Here is a 24,834-nt window from a genome sequence, read left to right on the forward strand (position 1 = left end):
CACTGGGTGGGAAAAGATTGTTGTTAAAACCTCGGGGATGGATTCTAGATAAAATCTTTAGAATATAAAGGGGTTCGTGTAGAGCCCTCTGGGTGGATTCTAGATAAAACACAGTGAGTATAAAAAGGTTCTTGGTAGAACCTCAGGGATGGGTTCTAGATAAAACCCTTGGAATATAACAGGGTTCTCAGTAGACTCCTCTAGCTGCGTTCTAGATAAAACTATTGGATTTTAAATTTACAATGGTTCTAGGTATAACCTTTAATGTTGTGTTCCAGGTATCACTCTCTGAAACGGTCCTAAGTGGAACCTTTATAAAATGAATAGAAGGATAGAAGGGTTCTCTGCAGATCCTCTCATTGTTGGTTTTGGGTGGAACCTTTTGCAGATGGCTCTAGCTAATACCACTTATGTTGGGTTCCAGCTGAACTCTGAGCGGGTTCCAGGTGAAACCTTTATAAAAATGTATTCAATGGGGACAAACTTAAGAACCCTTTATGGTTCTAGTTAGAACCTTTATTTGTAAGAGCGCAGCTAAAAGCAGGACTGAAGGTGAGACATACAGTTAGAACATGAGTGTACGGTTCATTGAAGACATTTGAGGTTCTGTAGTGTCACAAGACCACAGACTTAATGCTGGACACAGTGTGCGCAAGTTATTACAAACTCCGAGGGTGTAAGAATGTAACACATTCCTACGTGTACCGTGAATTATTTATGATCAATTTAGCTCCAGAGCAGAACATTCATCATGAAGTTGACATTTACGCCTGTCTTCTGATTTGTTAGTTTGTCCTCGAATCACCTCAGAAACATGTATCCACAAACGAGGCTCTTCACGATGATGTTTCTCCAAATCAAGAATAACGTGCAGCTAATTTTCACCGTCTCTGACAGTGGAGTGTTTCATCATGAGATGGCAGCTGCCTGGGGTTGCTTCAGCCAGCAGATTTAAATGTGCACAACGCAACTCTTATGCCTTCGAGTTCATGACCTTCCCAGTGAGGATTTGGCAGACAACAGTGAGTAACTCAATATAGACGAGCTAACAAGGCTGAACCAAGATTGATGACTTAAACAAACCTTGAGATCCTCAGGATGTTTCGGTCGTGATGTTCATGAGTCAAATCAAGAGGTTATCTTTGCTGCACTGATGCCTGGAGAAATGTCCATTTAATATCAGGTCAGCTGGCACTGCTTTTGTTTTAAAGGGACAGTTCAGCCAAAAATGAAAATTCAGTATATCTACTCACCCTCAGGCCACTGCTGGAGTTTTATGGGAAAACAGAGCTGCAGAATCTACCAAACAAAGTAAGTGAAGGGTGACCAGTTTTCAAATGTAAAAGCATAACTTTAGAAAAGAAATGCAAAGAAAAAAATAATCATAAAATGCCTCCATACTGCTTGTCTGACACAATCCGAGTCTCCTGAAGTGCCAACATGCTTTTGCATATCGTTACAACACACACACCCAGTTCAGACAGTGTGCATGTGAATGTGAATGTGACTCCAAGCTAAGGATCCACAGTGAAGAATCAGACTAAAAACATGGTATAAATAACTTTTTTTTTTGTCAGCTTGGCATGTTGGGGCTTTGGGAGACTTGGATTACACCAGACAAGCGATATGGAGGCATTTAATGTTTTTATTCATTTATTTTGTTGTTTTTTGACGTTCAAAAACTGGTCACCATTCACTTTAACTGTTTGGGAGATTCTGCAATACTGTTTTCCTGTGAAACTCCAGCAGTGTTTTGTGAACTAAAAAGACTAAACCCGACTTTCAGTCGGCATGACGGTGAGTAGATAATGACTGAATGTTCATTTTTGGATGAACTATCCCTTAAAGGTCTGCATCATTCTTTTTTTTTTTTTTAGATAACTGCCACACTGTAGACAGGAGACATGCAAACAAGGTATGACATGCAACAAAGGTAACTGATATTTAGCAATGCCAAAAAAAAAAAAGGTTGAGAAAACTCATAATTTCGAGGGAACTGCATTCACTACATTTTTGAATCAGCTCAGATTATTAAGTTTTAAAATAAACTAAAGTTTTGCTAACCTGTAACATCATATTAAGATCATTTTACCTTTTTAGATAAACTTGAATCTCTGACTTTTAGAAACCCAAGAAAATTTGAAATTTAAAAACTGTTCACACTAAGCTGTAAACCTGATTTATCATTATCTGAGTGCTCGACAAATTAAATGATTGCAATTGAAAATATCAAATTATTAGCCATTATTCACTTTTACTTCAATGACTTTACTAAAGAATTTTTTAAATTAATTTTTTGGGAGGTTTTCTAAAACGTCAGCGGTATCATAGATCCGTCTTCAGCCGGTGACAAACAGGAGCAGATGACAGGCTGGAAGGGAGTGAGACGTTCAGCAGAGGTGACAATCTCTGAGGAGGGTGGAGCGTTTATCACAACGTCTGATGCTTAAGATGCTTTAACACACACACACACACACACACACACACACACACACACACACACACACACGAGTCAAATGCAGCAGGAATTCTTGACAGCTTCCTTTTAAGGTGATGGTGGGAGCTGTGAACGCTGCCTGGCCGGTGTCGTCTTTAAACTAAAGGATGATGCTGCAAATAGTGATGCTTATTAACTATTAGCGGGAGAAAGATTATAGATGATAAATGAAAATTTGAAATAATTGCCCAAATGTCTTGTACTCACCACTCCTTCACTACAACCCAAACTGTGAGAAGTGTTTGGGTCAGTTGAGTTTGAGTCAAAACAAGGTGGAAACAGAGCAGAGATTATAAACTTGAAGCAGACTACACCCACAGCTCCACCAAACACTCTCAGAGAGCTCTGATTCTGTTTACACAGTGGAGGCTTAATGTTCAAGGGGACACACTCGGCATCGTATATAATTGCTTGTGATTCTCTCTCCTGACTTCAAAGACGGGGAGGGATGTAGTTCAAGGGTCAAAGGCTCGCCTGTTGCCAAAATGCCCAGCAATTTCCTGTTTTGTCTGGCTCTAGGAGTGTAAAGGGATCTAAAATGTGAAGGCCATGTTCTGCTGGAGCCAATGAGACAAAAGGCTTCACTCCAACTGATTCCTTCCACACTTTCGATCTCACTGTGAATCTTTTCTGTGCTTATAAGCTTTTATTTTTACTCTTACATAGTTAAACTGGGTTGCACCAACAAAGTTTCACTTAATATAAGTTCAATTCAGAGTTAGGCAAAAATAGGTTCAAAATGAGTAAATTAATCATTTAAAATTAATCTCAGTTTAGTAAATCCAAGTTTATTGATATAAACCAAAATTAAATGGAGTTTAATCAAAATGGAGAAGTATAAAAGAAAACTTTCCCCATATGTCTTAACAAATCATTTGCATTGTTTGCTAGCTAGCAAATAAAACCAGCATTGTAGTTTAAAAAAAAGAAGTTGTTACTCCTATATTGCTTGCAAACCAGCTAAAACATAAAAGGAGAAAATTATATTATTTGCTACTTGGCTAAAAAGTCAACAAAAGGTTGCATTATTTGCTAGCTGGTTAAAAAAAAAAGTTAATTTGTTTGCTAGCTAGCTGTAAGTTTAACTAAATGTTATATATTTACTAGCTAGCATAGAGTTAACAAAGGGTTACATTGTTTGCTGCTAGCTAAAAAGTTTTTTTTTTTTAATGTTTGACCTAAATTGTTTGCAAACCTGCTGAAAATTAAAAATAAAATAGTTATATTGTTTGCTACGTGGCTAAAAGGTTAACAAAAGGTTGCATTGTGTGTTAGCTAGCTTTAAAAAATAAGTTCGTTCATTTGCTAGCTAGCTAAAATGTTAACTAAATGTTGTATTATTTGTTAGTTAGCAGAAAAGTTAACAAGATGACATGTTTGCTACCTAGCTAAAAAAAAATTAAAAAGTTACATTATTTGCTTGTTAGCAAAAAAGTTAGTTAGCCTCATTAGCCTACTCATGATGGTTTGGAGTGAAAGAAAGAAGAGATGCACCATAAAACTCAATTGAGTTGAGTCTGTCAGAGTTTAAAGTTTTGGACCCAAACTGAGGTCTAAAGAGAGGTTAAATTGAATCTGTCTTAGTTTTAAGCTAGTTTTAAAGTTTGATGCAACATTTTAAAGTTTGAAAATGAGCCCTTGTTGGTACAGCCTTATAGGGTTTTTTTTTTTCAAGGTTATAGCATGTAAAGCTCCACACAAAGCCTGGAAAATGGAATGCAGCCTCAACCCCCTTATTTCATCTTGTCAGGATGAACCGTTTTTTACTGCCATGGTAAACAAGAACCTCTCTCTCTCCCACTCCTTTCTTTTCTCTCCATCTTAAATCAGCAGCCATGACAGGGACGTTCACATGCAGCACGGTATTTTAGGAGATACTTCTCTATTTTCTGTTGCACCGCAAAGTGAGAGCAGAGACAATTTAATGTTAGTGAGGAACAGGGAAAGTTTGAATTGTGAAAGAGCAAACGCGATCATGTGTCCCTTTTTCCTGTCAAAGTTGGGAATTTTCTGAGCAGACAATTGGTTCAGATAAACACACGTAAAATCCCCATTTCTGCACATCTTTTCTTCTGAAAACACACATGTGAGTTTTGAGGGGGTGGGGTAACGTGCAAGTGAGCGTTCCTAGTGCTAAATTACACTGCAGCATGGTCCCTCTCAAAGCCCACATCTGGGATTGGCCCTGACAACTGGATGCCGTGCTGCTCTAATTTTGGTTACTTTGTTTATAACCCTATAATAGAGACAGTATAGGACCACAGGGCTGGAATGAGGGAGGGCAGGACACAGGCAAAGTAAAAGCAGTCATTTTGAAAGAGCTTGCGGGGATTTTGACATTTTAGGAAAAGTATAAAATTAGGTTAAAAGAGAGCTGTTTGAATTCCTGTATGTATCACAGTAGATTAAAGCAAACGTTTGCCGTTTTGTTTCTTTTTAACAGGATTCACACCATCGTAGTGATTCCTCTTCAAACCTGCAGCCTGCAGGTTGTAGCCTGTTGGGTTGTGTAAGCATGGATGTAACAATAATGAGAAATCTGTAATTATATTGGGAGCAGATCTGGGCTTAGCCAGCCCACTCACTCTCTTTGGAGTCTGAGCATGAACATAATCACTGAGTACACTTTGTCAGCACTGGATAAGCAGTATAAAGTCACTTAGCAGTCTTGATAATAAACAACATTTCTCTCCCCTGAGGACAAGGCTCAACTCACCGGATGGAAACACAGATGTTGAATGTAGCTGTGGTTGACATTTCTTCAGTATTTGGGGATTAAACTGTCATCTAAACGCTGATTTGTCAGCTTTAGTCTTACATATCTAATCTCGAATATGTTTGCAGTTCGAGCCATTGAGGAGCAGGCAGGTGTTGATGTCTGAAGTTCTGCAGTCAGCAACTTAAATGTGACCTCCTACTTAATTAATTTGTCTACATATCATACTGTATTTACACCTGAAAAATATAAATTTGCCATCATTCAGGATGCTGCGCTGCTTTTACGTTCAGGGCAGATTTGAATAAATAAATTTAAATATTGAGCAGGAAATCCAAACAAATTCCCTTAAAGATATCACTTTTAAATTGATATTTTTTATTACTATTGTTTATTGTTGTTGCTATCAAATATTTTGCTGCTATTAGTTTGCCATCACTTGCCTTGTATATTATTTGTCATTTTTGCCTTTTTTGTGTTTAACTTTTTAATTGTGCAAACTAAAAAAAAACCTAACTACATCTCAGCATTTCATTAATTTCAATGGGAAAATTATATATTTATTTTTAGTTTAGATCAGTATTTTAGATAAAAACTTAAACAAAAAAGTCACAGTTTAAGTGCACAGCTGACATTCTCATCATGCGTTAGATAAGAGCACAGTTAAAACAGGCAAAGAGAGAATTGAACAATGGTGTCAGCAAGATAAAAAAAAAACACTTTATTTATCTACATAAGAAGCTTTTTGAGCATGTATGGTTGTTAAAAACAAACAGAAAACATAATGCAGAGAGACAGAGAGATGTATAAAAGTTACTGAACTATTAGGAAAACTCATCTCTGATGCAACATTCACAGGAAATAATCTGCTTAACATTCATTTAAATCGTTCGTTTTGCACAAACTTCCTGCAGTTTTTACGTTCACTATTTGGGTTAACTGTACAGTTTATCAGTTGCTCTGTATTATTGCTGTTATACATGTTAAATATCTATTCAACAAACCATATAGTCAGGTGTCATCAGTTAGATAGAAAACAGGACCCTTACATGAACAAAGTTTAAGTGGCTCTTTGAATCGAGTTTCATCATGAAAAGCTCTGAGCTTACAAACCTGTCATTACAATTAATCCTGCCTGCTCTTCATAAATTCATAATAAAGGCAACAACAGGAAAAACAGATGTCAGGAAGTTCTTTAATTCCCTTCAATCAATGCATCAACCAGCTCAAATCTCTGTTGAAAAATATATTCATTTCTATTCTGATAAGCGGGTAATATTTCCAAACCAAAGAGACGACCGACTGAACTTTTCATATGATTAGTTACACTTGAAGGTGGAAGAACAACAAAAGTTAGGTAAATTTTTGAAAGCAAAAACATAATTCAGACTAATTTACTGAGCAACAAAAAAAGAACTGGGTGTCTTTCCAAGAAATCATCTTAATGTTCCAACCAGTTCCAGTTGCTTTTAGAGGAAAATCCAGATACCTCATGGCCTTTTGAAGCACACTTAGCTTTGGCTGAACATTCCTGCTTTTCATTGAGAGCCTCTACGTGCACACCAGTATCCTGCCTACGATTGGGTTTTTGAAGTATCCGCGTTATGTTTTGTGTATGTAAACATCTTATTCCAGTTTCAGAATCGTGGTGTTGAGAAACCTGGACAGGACTCGGCTAAAAACAGGGTACTGTGGCATGTAAACACCTTTAAACACCTCGTGTCTGAACTGTCTCATAGCGGCTGAGATGGTTTGAACTCAAGACACACCTGAAGGAAGACGATCAGAGCCCTGGATACTGTTACCATCATGTACCAAGTTTTTCATGCTCCATGTAAACGCCACATCTTGAATATAATCAAAAACAGGATACTTTGGTTTGCAGTAGTGCAGAGGTGTGCTTTGTGTAACTGTACTGTCTAAAAGGCCGTCCACATTGTGAACTAGAACTATAAAAATATTCTAAAATTAATCCAAAATCAATGGAGAAGGATGGAGAAGTTGGGACCACAACTTTATAGATGAGCTGTGGATGGCACTTTTGTTAAAATAGCAGGGCTGCAGTGTGACTAAATTTATTAACTGAAGAGTAAAAAGGTTTTTATTTAATTGATTTTATTATTTTTCCTCTTTATCAAGTCCTTGGTACCCCTATAGGTTATGTTATTGACTGAGATGATTTGTTTATGTATGCCTGCAAACCTCTGGGAAAATAAAACAAAAATTTGGTCACAAAAAACAGAAAAAACAGGATACTAATGCACATCATCATCAGACACTCAAGGAGGAGGCAAAAAAATCCACATTCTTCTAATTACAATATAACCGCTTACAGTATGTTGGGAAATTACTTTTTTATGCTCAGCTGATTTGATTAGGGCACCAATGGCATGGAAAATAACTCAAAGGCACTTTTCTGTCATACTTTTTTAAAAATAATACTTCTTGAAACATGTGATGATCAACTCCACAAACTGGAAGAGGATTTTTATTGCAAAAAAGTTAACATTTGATTTATATCCGGTTTATTTTATAAGACTCGATAGCTTACAAACAACATATCTCGGCTCTGTAATGAAGGCTCACCGATAAAATATGTTACATTTCTGAAAAAAAAACAAAAAAGAAATTAAATAAAAGCAAAAGACATGCCGTGACAAAAGTGGCAATGACGGTATAAAGTCAGCCTGCTGTGGTTTTGACTCATTCTGTCATTTTGTCCCTGGGGAATTTTTGATGGAAATCTGCAGGGGGCAGTGTGATGGGTTTGTGCAATGGCAAAACTCTTAAATCTGCATGACGACAAATGAAATTTGGACTGTGACATTATCTAAATAGGGAAGATTTCATTTCATAATTTAGGAAGAAAATCTGATTACAGGAGAAAGCAGAAAGAAAACAAACATGGAAAACAAGATCCCACAGTATCAGACTTGGATCGAGTTTAACTTAATAACAAAATTTTCCCCCTAAATAACTTATGAGTTCCTCGCTATCTGTATATTAGATTCTGTGTATAAAAATACTGCTCCGTCTGCTCTGCAGCATCAGAATCTCTTCATCTGTCTGCGCTCTTGTCTTCTCTGCTTCTTCTCGTTCACTTCCTCTGGTGCCGACGGGCTCTCCGCCATAAACCAGGGACTCAGGAAGTTCACCCACAGCAGGTGGAGGGCGCGGGCCGGGGCCTGACACACACAGACACAGACACAGGAACAAGATCCAATTATGAGACAAGATGAAAACTAAAAAGAAAAAGAATCGGGTGGAAGAATAAGAGCTAACTCAGAGGATTTTTCAGGGAGACTCACCAGCAACCAGAGATACCAGAAGTACGAGGAGATGGTGCTGAGAACTTGTACTATGGCTGTGAGCAGGATGACGTCCTTCAGGTGCCTAAAACCACAACACAAGGAGAATAAATTATCACTGAAAAATCAAATTATGTGTCTCCGTGCACGCAGAGGAGGAGCTTTGTGCTCTTCAGTAAGGGTAGAGGTTTAATTTCATACTTTTATATAAATAAAAATAGAGCTCAAGAGTGACCGACCACTTTTTCAATGGCTCTGATTACGGAAGTGATTTTCCATTTCAGAAAATCTTTATATGCAGAGTTTTAAGCCCAGAACCAAACCAACCAAGAGATGATTCTTTAATTCAGAGGAGAAAAAAAATGGTGGAACAAAAGGCACCTACTCATCCTATCAACCATTGCAAATGATACAGCTTCTTCTTAAAATTAACTTTTGTCATTATTATAGTGTTTATACTGTTTTATTGTAATAGCACAATTCAGGTTAGCAAACTAGCCAGCCTGTTAACAGAATTACCCATTTGTGTGTGCAGTAATTGCTTCCATGGTAACAGCGAGCTCCACCAATCAGAGACTGTTACACTATAGGATTGTGGGTAGTGTAGTACTTCTCCATGACATCACATAAAAAATAAACAAATAAACAAATAAACATGTAAAACATGTTTTTCTGAAAACAAGTTTGATGTCGTACAGACGTGTGACTTCTACAGGAGCAACTACCATTGTTTCACAATCTTAGACCACGTGATGAGTCTATAATACAAAAAGACATTTACTCATTTGGTGAACATTTAACATAATTTGTTATTAATTTTAACTCCGTGCAAGTTTCCACCTGAATGGAAATTTCAAAGGAGAACATACAGGCTGTAGTGTTGTTGTTGGAGGAACCAGTATTTCAATTTAACATGTTTCCTCATTATCTGATGATATCATGGTCATTTAATGATTTTGTATATTTATGCACAGTAAATCTAGTGGATATTTCTCCCTTAAGTTGCATGTTTTTATTAGAATGTGAAGTCAGTCATCATCACCTCAAAACAAAGATATAAATTCATTATTATTAAATTATTTTCTCAGTGGAGGAGGCTGAGCAGTTTGGTCTGCAGAGCTTCCTGTTCCCAATATGCTCCATCAATTAGAGGGTTAGGACAGACAGAATGTAGCCTGATAGGTGAAACCCACAGTAACAAAAGTCCACCAAACACTCCCAGCACTCACAAGGAGAGCAAAGTCACACTTGAAGAGGATCATAATAAGACATCTACTGTATGCACAATGAAAATGCATTTCTCTTTCCCACTTTCCCAGCAGACCTTTTGCTTCTTGTGTTCAGCATCCAGAAATATCCTCACACTTATTTAGTTAAACCCCCTAAATAAAAGACAATGTATTTCCAAATTTATATGGTTTGTTGTTGCAGAACACATCAAAACTAATTCCAAATAGCTGTGGTTGATTTGGCAATAAATGACTGAATCTTGAAACTCTTCCCAGTATATGTGAATCCTATTTGATATTCTCGGGATTACTTACTCTGCCATTCCCTGCTCCATGTTTAAATCGATTCCTCCATCCAGGAGGCTTCCATCCTCAGCGAACACTGGCTTGGCCATGGCGGACATGGAGCGGTAACTCCCGACATACACTGCTTGTGCAAACAGCAGCAGCAGCTACAGGAGGAATACAAGGTTTAGGGCCGGGAAGGGAACAGCGGTGTTACAGGAAATTACATTAGATTTGTGGATATCAGGATTTTAAATAATCTTGAATAACTAGACTCACCCATGTCCAAATTGTGGACGAACTGTAGAAAATCATAAGATTTACAGCAGCATATATGGCCTGCGGAGGTAGAACAGTAATGATTAGACGATAAATTGATGACTATTTTGATAGTCAATCATTTCAGTCATTTTCAATAAAAAAAAAAAAAAAAGGTTAACATTGTCTGGTTCGCAGATGTGACAATTTGCTGATTCTTTGTCATATATGACAATAATACTGTGTTGCACCAACTAAGATTCATTTAATCTAAGAGTCTAAGTTCTAATCAGAGTTTAGCAAAACTAAATTTAAAATTTGTAACTCCAGATTTTAAATTAAGCAGAGCTCTGTTGCACAATTAAAAAATAATCTCAGTTTAGTAGATCCAAGTTTTGGTGATTTAAACTGAAATTAAATCAATTTGGACATGCTTGGTTACCCGAATTAAAATAAGAAATAAATTCAAATGATGTTGGTTTTGGTGCAACAGAATTAAATCTAATTTAGTAAGTTTAGAGTAAAAACTAAACTGAAGTTTAAAGAGATGTATAACATGATTATAAGACAGTTTAAAAGTTTGGTGCAACATAATTTAAAGGTAAACCATTTAATCAGGTTTAAAAATTAATACTTGTTGGTGCAACTCAGCCTAAATAGAAAATATTAAGGTTTTAGACTATAAGTCAGACAAAACAAGCAAATTAAACACCATGGCCTCTGCAAAATTACAAATGCCATTTTGTCACTGTTTTTTAACATTTCACTGACTAAACACTAAAATGATTAATTAAGAAAATATACAAAGGATTATCAATATTTCTGGTAATATTAGACATATTGAAGGTATCGCTGCAAACCAATAAGCAGGATTGCATGATGGATATTTTGGATTTCAGCATTAGTGTGATGAAGTATTTTAACTTTTCAGGAATATATTTCCCTGTAATTGACACACACAAATGAATTTCCAGATCATTAAGTTGTTAATAAATAAATTTATAAATCTGACAACTGAAAATAAATTATATTATGAAAGAGGATTTTATCTACAGTATATCAGCCTGAGGTTAGAAAAATTAATGAACAAGCCTTGAATGTAACAAGAATAAGTTTAATGAGCACAGACCACCTGTTCCATCTCACTGATGTTATTTCTTTTGACTGAAACAACACAAAATGTTCTTACATTCGCTCCTAGGATGACTCTTGTGTAGAACTTCAGAGTCGCCTCATTCTCCTCATAGATCTGCTTCTTTCCCTTTGTGCCGACTTTCCCTTTGGGCTGTTGGGAAAAACAAAGAGAGCTTAACTTTCCACACTGGAAATGTGCGGTGTGATGTTCATGACTAATGATTTCTGTTTGTCTCTTTCAGATGCTTTGCATTGGTATCTTGAGTTAGCAGAGAATGTACACTGTACATATTTTACAGCCCCCTGAGGACTGCGATTTGTGATTTTGGCCTGTATAAATAAAATCTGACTTAACTAGAACAGAGATAAAAGCAAATGTTTCTGTCATCTTATTTTAAAAATGGGAAATTACGCATACAGTACATGAAGTATGTGTTTGTAACTGTAGACCCTCCTTCTGTAAAAATCAGTTGAATACATATTTTTAGCACAATGAAGTTTACCAAAGATATATATAAACATATCTTTGGTATATAACTGTAAAAATAAAACTACTTTCAATTACTTTATTTCAACATCATTACCAAATTATCACTATTTGAGTACACATAGGTACTGAAAACACTGAGGTACAACAGAAATGACACTGAGTAAAGTGTAGGTGTATCTGATTTAGAGACAAGGGCAGGCTAATCCTAAATCAGGCAGCCCGAAGATGTAGTGTGTAGTGCTGTGGAATTGTGCGATGTTTTATGTCAAAAATGTCATGAGAGTACTATGAATACTACATTAAATATTTTCAGGTCTTCTCTCATGGCTCATGTTAGCTGCGTTAGCCTCACCCTCTGCACTTTCACTTTTCAGTGTCTTCCTCATGAGATGTCAAAACAATCCACATTGTAGATCACAAGAGTATCTGTACACTTGAGATAATAATACAGCTAAATAATTCACTATTACAAGGATTCATGGGTAGCCTTTTGTTCATGTTGTACAAGTTAAGTGTTTGGGGTTTTTTTAACAGAGCAATATGTAATAATTGTGTGTCCAAAAATACATACAACAGTCCAAATAGTGAGTTGGAGCCACAGGTAGTAAATAGGATGCAATCCTATTTAATATACACTTCAGGTTGAAGCAGTTTGTTTCCCCTCCTCCCTAGATGTCAAGACCAGCACCACTTTGTAATATGACAATAACAAGCTACGACAAGTCCTACACTGTAAGTTGATGAGCTGTTTATAACTGTCACTTGTCTGTCAATGTAAAACGAAGCCTGTTATCCTGAAAACAAAACCCCACTGCTCTGAAAATACACACTGTGGAGTTTGATTTCAGCGACTGTCTGCCCTACAGCCTGCCAGAGTCCACTGACATATTGGTCAATTTCATCATTACAGACATTACATCTACTCCTTTGACAAGATTATTAATTATTTCTTACAACTCATAAACAGACACGTAATCATTCAGCAAACATTCAACATTAATTTAAACTTATTTTACATGAAACGGGCAAAAATTAACACGTTATGGGCCAGAGTATTTCAATTTAGCATGTTTCATTAATCTCTGATGACATAAACTAGTCATTTTAGGATTTAGTACAGTAAATATATTATAGCTTTCTCCCTTAAAAGAATAGGTTGACTTGTTTTGTCCAGTAATTTGGTGGATTTATGCGAATGTATATTTTCATATGTTTTAATTGAAAGAAACCCTTATCACACAATAATTTGGATTGTAGTTAAACTAATAATTGGACTATGTGTATCTCAACACTGCATGTTTGCATTCCTTGCAAAGCTGTATTTACTTACTTACATTGTGTAAGATTTAATTAAGTTATTATGAAACCAGCTCATGAATAGAAATGTCAGTAAGATGACATGGGAGGCTGCATATATCTGAATAGATTCACACCTAAAGCCCTGGAGGTGAACACGCGTTTGATTACCATTTGATTACTTTTTCACTCAAATGGGATTCAGCTTAGTGAAATATTCTGTTTGGGGGAGAAACTGACTGAAATCAGATCTGTGTATTTATGCATGTAATGTAGATGTGAATGTAGAAGTGAATGAGTCAGTTGTTGCTGTCTCAGCTGCATGTGTGTGAGTCTCTCACCGCCATCAGCTCTCTTCTGAACCGGTGCAGTTGATCTCTTCCACTGCGTCTTCTTAGACATCGACCTGCGACCAGACACAGTCTAAAATACACACCATCAAAAAAGAAACGGTAAACAAGTCTCTCAGCGTTGTAATTTCTTGTAACACATCAGCATTTGGGATTTCTGGGGGTCAACATATCCGGCGCATGAAATTGTCGTCACCAACTCGGTCGTGTCTAGATGGGAACTCTAGATTCACGAAACTCTCGCGGGATTTGTGCGCGTTGTTTCTTCATTGTGCGCGCTGTACAAACGTATGATGTTTTATATTGTGACGAAGCTGTGAATAACATCTGGTTAGGTTTAGAAACAAAAACACTCACCCCTGTTAGGGCTAGAGAAAGATCAAGGTTTGGGCTAAGATATTAACTCTCGCGAGATTTTTGCGGGTCTGGGGTTCCCATCTAGACACATCCGTTATCCTCGTGTGGTGGCTAGAGCAGATCATGAAATTTGGTGCCGTGGTGCCATCTGTTGGGCATTTAAAAACAAAACAAAGTGACCCACTCAATTACTTTTTTAAAAGGGCCAGATTTGTAAAAAAAAAAAAAAAAAAAATGACAGAAAGAAAAAGTAAAGTAACAATGACCGAAACCAAAAGAAGTATAATTACTCAATAGATGATATGTATTCACTCATTTCCCCAAGAGCTATACTCCAATACAAGTACAAGGCTCTTTGAGTATTTCTATTCAGTGCCACTAAATTTAACAGCTGTAATTATTTTTCTGATTTTTTTGGATTTAACATAAAATCACATGATAAGCTTAAAAGTTCCGACACGGTGCTTTGAAAAACATTCATTTAAAATCTTCAAATAACAAACAGCCTGTTTTCATCCCTAACAGCCTGTTAATCAATGCTAATGCCTGTTTGAAACTGTTTGGCATTGATTAACTCACCTAAGATTTCAAGCAGCAAGAAAAATCTCTCAGAAAAATAGGGAAAAAGACAAAATGACAGTAATACAAGTAATAAATAAATCTAAAGAATAAAGAAGTAATGAAGAAATTTAAATTACATGACTTATAATGGTCTTTAATCAATAGGCTATATAGCACAGGTAACTCAGAGAGGGTGTTTCTTCTATTATTTTTATAAGGATTCAAAGATGAAGCTATTTTTCATTGCCACAAAGCTTAGAGCACAATTTTAAAGTTACTCTGCAAAAACTAAAAACTTGAGAAAACCCAACATGTCAAGGCTACTTCAATAGATTTTTGAGTTTTGAACCCAACTCAGACTTTTAAGTTTTGGAAACGAGATAAGATATTTTTCTTCTTTCAATAAAGTAGAATCTTTGAGCTTTTACAAACCCCAAAAATCTGTATTTAAGTGAAAGTGGATAATGGTTAATAATGTAATTATTTCGAGTGCAACCATTTAATTTTTTAAACACCCTAATGACAAATCAGGTTCAAAGCTCACGGTTAACTTTTTTGACAGTGCATTTGCATTTCCCTGTCAACAGCGCCTTAATCGCGTCTCTCCGCCCTGGTCAGTGTTGTCGAGCTACTATTTTTGACCCTCTCGGCCACCGTAGCCCGACCAGAGGCAGAATCACATTCCAAACAACAACATTAGGTGGCTGCTCACTGCAGTGAAACTCTTATCTTCGTAACGCTTAGCTTAGCAAGCTTCGGCTTGCTTTATAGCTAATCAGATGGTAGTACAGTAAAACAGTGAAGCTTATTCTTAAACTGACACTTAATGCAACAAAATGGACTATCTGCTCCAGGTGAAAATTGGCGCTCTGTTCGGTTTATTGTTCTTAACTCTTCTTTTTGGATTTATCCCTGCTCGAGTCAAATGGTTCAGAGACACAAACGGGACAGGTTGGTAAACATTAATATAACATAATCGGCTAATATATATAGCTGCTGTATGTATGTTCATTAATATTGTCTAGATCACAGTTAGAATAATCATGTTCCACAGAAGAGGGGGGTTATTAGCATTAAAGTTGCCTCCAGTCTCAGACAAATAATGACGGTTATGGCATTTTATTTGATTAAAGTACTTGTTGCTGTATTTTTTTGATGCCGAAATAAAAAAGGAAATTCGACGATTAATGCGCAGTTCACATTCATGTTCTACAATGCGTTACCATTTACATATAATTAAAACAAACTTAAATTGACAGAAATTTGAATGAAATTCGGCGTCACGTTCCCTCCTAACATTAGCGGAAGATGTCTTAACTCAATCACAGGTTTCAGCTGTAGATAGGGTCGCAAAATCAATGAACTGTTACTGTTTTTATCAGCTGTAACCTGGAAACCATTACCGAAGTAAAAACTGAGCAGTGGTGAAGAACAGGGTGGGTTTCAATCATTGATTATAAGTCAACAACCACCATTATGAGCAAAACTGATAATGCCTTAGGAAATGAATTAATGTTGAATTTTCCCAGAACATTTCCATGCGGTTTGTGGCGGTGTTACACTGATTCTTGCACCCCTGCATTGTTAGTGTGATTTATGGCATCCTTCATCTGTAATGTGTACGTTCATTACTTCCATCAGTAAACCCTCCTCTCACCCCTTGACTGGAGTCACCTGATAGGGATGAAGCCTGAGGCTCAGAGCCTTCTTAGCTCATGGTCACATTTGATTTTATGAGATATCAAGACAAACGAGACTATCTGGCTGGTGAACGTTGTCTTCTTTATATGGAAGTGAAAGTATCATGTCTCTCCATTAAACCCCTGTGTGTTTTTCCCCATCCTTGTTTGCTCTGCTGACTCATTTTAACTTCTGTGCTTTCATAATCACATGATGTGTCACATGATGTTCAACAATTAGTAGGGTAGGGTAGAATCGTAAATGCCCCAGAAGGGCAATTTGGCTCACTATAGCATAGCAAATAAATCATTCTAACGTTGGAAGGAGGCAGTGATTTCATTTGATGTGTCATGCGTGATATGTACCATCAATCCTTCACTTATAGACCAACTAAATAATGGTGTATTTATTTAACTAAGTCATAATAACAAGTAGGACTGCACAGTTAATCAAGATATAATTGAAACTGCAATTTGGCCAAATGCAAAATCCAAATTGCAAAGCTGCAATTTTTTCATGAAGGAAAAGTGTGTCATAAAACAGCTTTATAATGAAGGACTGCAGTGCTGCAGAGATGATCTGGACTGCAACCCTTGGTCTCCAGATTTGTTTGTTTTGCACAGACCCCAACAAATGTCACTTCATAGTGATTATAATTTTTTTTTCTGGGGAAAATAAAAATTGTGATGCAAAAATGATAATTCCCACATATCCAGAATCATATCATAATCCCAATATCTGTCAAAATAATTGCAATATGATTTTTTTTAACCAAATTCTGGCCTAATATGTAAAGTGTCACGATTTCAATTTGATTTGAAAATTAATCAAATGCAGTTCTCACAGAATTTATTTTTCTCTCAACTGCTCAACTGCTGCCTACTTGCAACATCCAGTGTGTGTCCAAAGAAAAAAACAGTACTTCAAAGATGACACAGTGTAGTTTACTGGTTGATATATCACACTTGATACAATATAGACCGTCTTTTGAAAGAAGAATTTGAAAATTTGAATGACAGTTGTCAGGACATAAAACCAGCCAATCCACCAAACCATCTCTTGATCTGTACAAACCAAGACTTGATATTTAATTGAATCAAATTGTGATATTGAATTATGGATTTGGAGAACTGTGACAGCCCTACTAATAAGTTCGAAAATCTACAAGTGCCCCGTTACATCACTTAGTGAATTATGATTGATAGATACTTTTTTCTGAGAAATGCACAAAATCAGAGTAACACATAACTTAAAATTGTGAAATATGCTTTGGTTTGTATAACTTTGTCTGCTGTAATTCTGCCACTGTGTGTGTAAGTTACTGTTGAGACATTAAAGATGTTTTATCTTTTCATTTGCAGAAACCCACCGCACAGTGCTGAGTCTGATCAGCTGTTTTGCTGGAGGGGTTTTCCTGGCAGCATGTCTGCTCGACATCATTCCAGATTACCTGTCAGACATCAGTGCCGAGCTGGATGCTCGGCAGGTGGAGGTACGACAAATATGGATGTGGTTAAACTCAGGGTCTGAATGAATCATCACATACACAGTGTTGTATACACACTTGGGCAGCAACTAATTGGTATTTTTATTGCAGCAGTCCAAACCCCCAAAATATTCTGTTTACAATGATATAAGGCACTATTTGATATAAAACGCACCAGATTCTCACATTTGATAGGCTGGAACTTTTCCTCTCTTTGATAACCCTGTTCCCTATTTCTCAACTGTGCCTGCCAACTCAATAATTTCTCTCTCTGTCTGTCTCAAACAGATCAGTTTCCCTCTTCCGGAGTTTATCATGGCTGCTGGCTTCTTCCTCGTCCTCATACTGGAGAGGATTGTCCTGAACTGTCGGGACACGGGAGGGGCTCATGAGGAGAGGACGCCCCTCATACCGGACAACAGGAATGGGCACGGACATGGGCACGGACATGGAACAAGTCCTGATCTGGAGAGCAGCGGCCACCACATTCATGTTGACTTTCAGGCTCACTCCCCCTTTCGTTCCTTCATGCTCTTCCTCTCCCTCTCGCTCCACTCGGTCTTTGAGGGTCTGGCTATCGGCCTGCAGACCACTGACTCAAAGGTAAGAAGACGGAAAATATTTCAGCTGATGCTAAAAGGTTTAAACCTGCTCAAAGTTCCGCAGTGTAAAGAAACAGATTCTATTTAAAGTCATCTCTCCGGTTCTTGTTCCTTTATTACAGGTCATGCACTTTGTAAACATGTGTCACATAAAGTGCTGCACAAATAAGGTTGGGATTGTATTCAAGGCACTCTGATATTCCCAGAAGAAAGCAGTTTCAGTTTATAGCTTCAGGACGCTTTGACAGGAAAGGAATCTCGCTGTCATGAGAGTGTGATCTGCGCCTGCTGGTCATAAGACAACCTAAACAGTCTCAGTATATAATCAGTGTCCCTCAGGCTTTTTCATGTATGTATCATTGTGTGTTGTTTGTGTGTTTTCAGCTGGAAATTTACTAAACTACTTAGAAAAATAGCCACTAGAGAGTTAATTAATAGATTGGAATTAGATAAATCCCTTTGCATTTTAAAGGGGACCTAAGTACATGAAAATATTTGTATCTACATAATTGAAACTTACAATTCAGCAAGCTGCCAAATAATTATAATATATGTTAGAACAAAAATAAAAACACATAAATAAGACATAAAATAATAGGCAAACATCATGCAGGTAAAATAAGTTCATTCTAAAACAGTGGAATTCATCAGAAATCATACTAATTATACAAAACCAAACCAAAATGTGTAGTACCATTCAACTATACTTCCTGGGAGCCTCCTTGCTGGTTGGAGATGTGTTACCGGTAACCGGTGCTAAAACAAGCTAATTTTAAAAAATATAAATATATAAACATAGAAAAGTGAAACCTTACTTACGTGTAAATTGAAGTGACGTGTGCCAGAGCTGCCTTACTTGCTCTCTTGTCTGTTGTTGTCACTACTGCATTGCATTGTGGGATATTTATGATGGTGTAGTGTCCAGTGCTTGCACACTGTAATATATTCGCAGAAATAATATTGCACTCTGTTGGTTTCATACGAAGGTTTCAGACATGCCAAAGAATCTCACACATTGTTTTAGTGTACTGAAGAGTGTGTTAGTGTAGAATTTTGGATGCAGCCTGAGATTTAAAAACAAGGTCCAAGTGTAAAATAGTGTGTGTGGATTAAATGCAGGACGAACATAAGTTTGGTTGACCTGAGTCTGCTGTTTGAGAGGTGAGTCAGCTTACTGAGCCGAGCTGCAGTGGTTGAGTTCGTGATGTTGAAGTGTTCTCAGAGTGTAGTTAGTGCGCACAGCGTCACTGCTGGATGTGGTTACAGGTGCAAAAGAGCACCGTGCGTTCAGACGAGTGACAAACTAGGAACTTCTGACCACAGCAGATCAGTGAAACACTACTTTTTAGTTTGGTGTCAATTCAAATACCCAGATATAAATCAACAACATCAGCCTGTGAAGTTCCACAGCACAAAGGGCTCCTTTTTGATGTTTTAATTAATTCTAAATTCAGTATTCACCCATATTAGTTAAGCAGGTACCCACTGGAAGTGGGCCATATGGAAATATCTAAGTCTAAGAATATGTTATTTTATATTTTGTCCTCATTACATGTTAGAATATTGTACATTTGTACGTTTGAAATTGAAAAAGCAAATTTAATGGCTGAAAAATCAATGCACTTTATTAATAAAGAACAGAGAAGTAGAGATCCACACACTAAAAGGCTCTTGTTTTAAGGATTCAGAGCAGTCTGAGGAAGAGCCTGGAGCTCGAAATGTCACACAAATACTCATTAATAAAGCTCATATAAAAACCTAAGTTTACTTTAAAGCAGACCTTTATGTTTTATGGTATTCTCCACAATGACCTGTTTAAGGGCAGAGCTAACATGGAGCAAACAGCAGGGGTGGAAGTAACAAATTACAACAACTCATGTTACTGTAATTAAGTCTTTTTTGGGGGGGGGGGGTACTTGTATTTTTCTGAATATTTTTCAAGACTATAAGTATGCATTACTAATCTACAATTTGAGTTAATATTCAGACCTTTCACCTACGTTTTTGTAGCTAATAAAGTTATCCAATCGCAAATGGGCCAGTGAGAAACCATTATTTTAGTGATGTAACAGTACTTCTACTAAACTAACTCTTCTCACCACAGTTTGGTAAAAATCTTCAATGGCTGACATTAAGTGAACATTATATAAAAGCTAATGAAAGAGCTAGAAATAACCATCAACTCTTTGTTTTCTCCAGGTATTAGAGATCTGCATCGCCATACTTGTCCACAAGAGCATCATCGTGTTCAGCCTGTCTGTGAAACTGGTCCAGAGCGCAGTGCATCCATTATGGGTGGCCGTTTACATCGGAGTGTTCGCCATAATGTCGCCAATAGGCATCGCCATCGGCATCAGCGTGATGGAGGCTCAGCTAGCAGCTGGAGCGCTAATCCAGGCCATCCTGGAGGGGCTCGCCGCGGGGACGTTTGTTTACATCACCTTCCTGGAAATCCTCCCACACGAACTCAACTCCCCCGGGAAGCAGCTCCTCAAGGTGCTCTTCATCGTGCTTGGCTTCAGCGTCATGGCAGCTCTCACGTTCCTGGGCTGAGACTGAGGCCAGGCGTCATTTCAGTTTGCAGGAGGTGACCTGGATGTTTTTTTTTTTTGTGCCAGCGACTTCAAATCTGAGAAAAAAAGAGGAAGTGGGTTCACTGCCGCACTGTTACATCTGACTGGAGATTTTAATGATTTTAATTTTAACGGAGCATGACAGCAGATGTTTTATTGCTTTCAATCTACTTTTAAAACATTTCATACAGGAGCAGACTGAATGATATGTGCACCTATCATTTCTTTTTAACAGGGTTTTAATGTAAAGAGGAAACACTGAGAGGATTACAGGGGAGAGAAGTGGCATATTATCACTGAGTCCCCTCATTTATCAATGCAAACAGCCACAGTCTCTAATCTTTGACACTATTGAGGAAATCACTGGAAACAAAGGGCTGCGTTATACCTGTGTGATAGCCTGTAATTTATTCCATCATGTCAGTATATCAGTACCTCCACATCTTTAATGTTTACATTTTATCTGAAATTAATTCAAATGGGAAGCTTCTTATCTCCAAAAAGCACAGTTTGTGCCTTCACTTTTCTTCACTACAGGTTCAGCTGGACGGTTGCTGGCCTTCACATGTTGTTTTTAACGTTTTTTCCACTGGCACGGGTTTATTTGGTAAATACTGCCATTTTATTTCAGTGCTTTTAGATGTAGTTTCCAGCATCAGGCTGCTTTCACTCCTCATTTCAATCAACGTTTCACACATTTGTCCGGTACACTAGTGTAAATGTAAACTGACTCCATGATGCCTTAAGAAGTTGTAAGCCAAAAAAAAAAAAAAAGAAAAAGAGAGAAAATGATGAGAAAATGTGTGGGATTTGTTTTTATTCTGTTTGCACTTTTTGTAATAAAGAATCAGTGATTATCTCTGCAATTTTCAACACACTATACAACAAATGAATTTTCTGTTTTATTCTCTTGCAGACATACTACATGGAGTTTTTAACCTGTTATGAAAGTCTTAAATTAAAACTGATGCCTCTAGATGACCTGCATGAGCAAATGAGGCCATCAAAGAGAAGACTGATTTAGATAATTTTATTTTTGATGTTATGTTTTGTGGTTATGGTGATTGCCCTCAGGGGCCTCTGAAATCAACACAGTATGAAAGTTCCCTTGTAGCCGCTTTGAACAAGCTGATCACTGTTACTTACATTATGTTGACCTTTGTCCTAGTTTAGTCCACTCTGTTTTGCCACTTTGTCCACTTTAACTAGACCAGACTGTTAGTCCAAATGATAGACAAAATGATCTTCTCTATGTAAAGTGCTTTATTTTTATTGTGAACAAATACAGACCAGCACAGAGAAAAGTGCAATATAAAGAGTTTAATTCTGCAAACTGATACCTGATAGCATTTTATGAGTGCATTGATTTATATTTGCATCAAGAAATCAGACTGAGTAGGACACTAGAGTACAGCAAACTGGGCCCATTAATTCTCTTTCAAAACTTTTTATTGTTAAACGTGTACAACAGAAATACGATACTTCTGTCGAGTGGATATCGTGCCTCATTTAACATGTTTTACAAGAAAAGACACAAGCAAAATAAGCAAACAAACAAAATAAAACACAGAAAAGAAATAAAGAAATACTTGCACAGTGTATCTTACTTTCTTCAGGCTGTCATTGAGGACATGTTGTTTCTCTGCAGGTGGAGGGCATCAGTGTTGTAACATGTTTGTTTGAACAAAGGAAACTGTGTGACAGGAGAGGCACTCTGTATGTTTTTAGAGTTTTCAGATGCACCCAGTGATAACAAAAGCAGATCCAGTCTTATATTAACCTTAAAAATCCTTGAAAAGAATGAAAACATTGCAACTCAGAATGCTTGTAATTTAGGATGTAATGCATAGCTATATTGTAAATCTGCGGCCAGATGGTAACATCTGTCACAAAATGGTGACATTTCTGGGAGGATGTCATGTTGTTTTACCTTTGAGTCATGCAACTGTTGCAAACTTTTAAACTGCATCAAACAGTGTTTGGCATTAAGGGAATAGATATTAACATATTTCACTCTTGTCCCAGAAGTCTTCTGCTATTTCTACACATAGTTCTTTTCTCCCAGTCCTTTTTTATACAGTCCATATTTACATGTTATATTGTATATGAATGCAATTGTTGGTACACTATTAAGTCTATCCTAAACTACAAAACGTAGGGCCAAAACTGTTTCATATTCTACAAATGTAAAGTTGCTTCAACAAAGAACTGAAAAGGAAGTGAAAAACAATAAATTTCTGTGCTGAAATCTGTGCTTTCAGTTAACTCACACTCTAAGTCTACTGACATGTTAAGTCCACGTGTGCCATTATAGTTATATACTGTTACTGTTCAGTCACAATTCCTGTTTTCAGTCAGTCATGTGATGGTCACATTGTTTCCTCAGCAGGAAGCTGAAAGCTGAGGGGTTGATCTTCTTTTACACAGTAAGCAGAAAAAAGTTTCGATAATGCCAAGTCAAATGTGGCATGTCTCATTTTTTGTGCAGATGTGTACATTATTGACCTTTTTTTTTCATTAAAGATCATATGATGAAGACGAATGAAAGTAGGATGATGAAACTGTTCCTCAAAAGGAAAGCAACAGCTTTCACTTCACTCAGTGTGCTTTTTGTCAGAATACCCACTGGTGCTCTGTAACATATAAAAAGTAATTTATGTGTAAGGTACTAAAACATCAACTGTCTTTTTGCAAGTTACATGTATTATTTTGTGCCTTATGATTATTCATCTTGCGAAAGATTTTGTTGTCTGTTGTGTAAACTTGATCAGAGTAAAGATTAAAATGAAATTTTCTGCCTGTTATTATTTGAAAAGGTTGAAGAACCAGTAGTACATGTAAGGTTAGTTTATAGAATAATAATAAATAAAGTACAGTCTAAATATTAAAGAATAGGGCCAGACATAAGGGGGGAAAAGAGAGGAAGAGGAAGGACTTTTTTTTTTATCTTGCATTTCGTGAGGAAAGTCAAAATGTCAAGAATAAAGTCAAACTTTCAAGTGCCAGGATTAAGAAAAAATAAATCAAAGGAGGAAGTTTTTTTTTTATTTTGCATTTTTAGAATGAAGACTTATAGTTGATGCATTTATACTGGTATGCCAGAAAAAGTACACTTTAGATTGATTCATCATGAATGGAAATATAGTTTTCTAAAACTCCAATAAAAGCTTAATTTAAAGACACTTTTCTGTCATGCAGTGCCTAATCTTAGGGCATAAAATGCAGTACGATGGTCCTTTGATTGCAGGTTGATGCTTTTGTGTTGGTTCCAGTGAGCCTGTTGTTAGCAGCACAACAGCACCATTAAGACCATATTTTACAGATTGAAGTTCTTGTTCCTCTTTTTAGAAATCCAAACAAAGTTTAAATTAGATGACAGTATTAACAGATACTGAGTGTTCTCTTATTCTTTTCCTTGTGGTCTGGTGCAGCAGATCACTGGTGCCACTAGGTGGGGTTGTTTATCATCTGATTGATAGCTTCTCCTACTGAGGACAGTATTTTAGGGACTGGAATAGTAGTTTTAGGAATATACTAAAGTGATGCATGTGTTAGATTACTTATAAGACCATTTCAGAAGGCACTTTAACTTTTAAAAGCCCCCTGGCCACCTCACTTCTTTTTTCTTTTTCACAGAGAAGATTTTGACACGTCACAGTAAGAGAAGCACAGGTGTAATTAATGAAAATGATGATGGTCAAACTGAATGCTGCCTCGCTGTCACACTGACGGCTAATTGGGTCACTTGAATCTAACAGAGCTTAATTAATGCTACAGGTAACAGCTGTGTTTTCCTCCACTGAGACGAGACAAAATATCTGCTGGGAGAAACTCCTGATTTTAAGTCTCTATCACTCCTTGTTGCCTTCAGTCTTGAAACAGTTTGTGAAAAACTCAGTAGCACTGGTGTAATAATTAAAGAATTTGTAGAACTTTTACTGTTTCAACCCCAAATGCTTTATGGATAAACCACATACTGCACTAATAAAGGGCTCTTCCCCCTCTAAAAACT

The 24,834-nt window shown here is 36.9% G+C and overlaps 2 protein-coding genes across 2 annotated transcripts; one reads left to right on the forward strand and one right to left on the reverse strand.

The window, feature by feature from the left end:
* Positions 1-7,668: 7,668 nt before the first annotated feature.
* tmem208 (transmembrane protein 208) lies at positions 7,669-13,755 on the reverse strand. The gene is made up of 6 exons (XM_084745360.1): positions 13,555-13,755; positions 11,483-11,578; positions 10,315-10,374; positions 10,066-10,202; positions 8,522-8,606; positions 7,669-8,398 (listed from the first exon to the last, which is right to left on the reverse strand). The coding sequence occupies exons 1-6, from the start codon at positions 13,558-13,560 to the stop codon at positions 8,261-8,263; spliced, it is 522 nt and encodes a 173-aa protein (XP_084601486.1). The 5' UTR covers positions 13,561-13,755; the 3' UTR covers positions 7,669-8,260.
* A 1,385-nt stretch (positions 13,756-15,140) lies between these two features.
* slc39a1 (solute carrier family 39 member 1) lies at positions 15,141-20,935 on the forward strand. Its single transcript, XM_084745491.1, has 4 exons — positions 15,141-15,432; positions 17,523-17,653; positions 17,936-18,250; positions 20,449-20,935. Exons 1-4 carry the CDS (start codon positions 15,318-15,320, stop codon positions 20,800-20,802), a joined length of 915 nt encoding a protein of 304 aa, XP_084601617.1. The 5' UTR covers positions 15,141-15,317; the 3' UTR covers positions 20,803-20,935.
* The last annotated feature ends 3,899 nt before the right edge of the window (positions 20,936-24,834 follow it).

This window comes from Lutjanus erythropterus, chromosome 1 (genome assembly GCF_056507025.1).
Source record: "Lutjanus erythropterus isolate fLutEry1 chromosome 1, fLutEry1.hap2, whole genome shotgun sequence".
NCBI classification, from domain to species: domain Eukaryota; kingdom Metazoa; phylum Chordata; class Actinopteri; order Lutjaniformes; family Lutjanidae; genus Lutjanus; species Lutjanus erythropterus.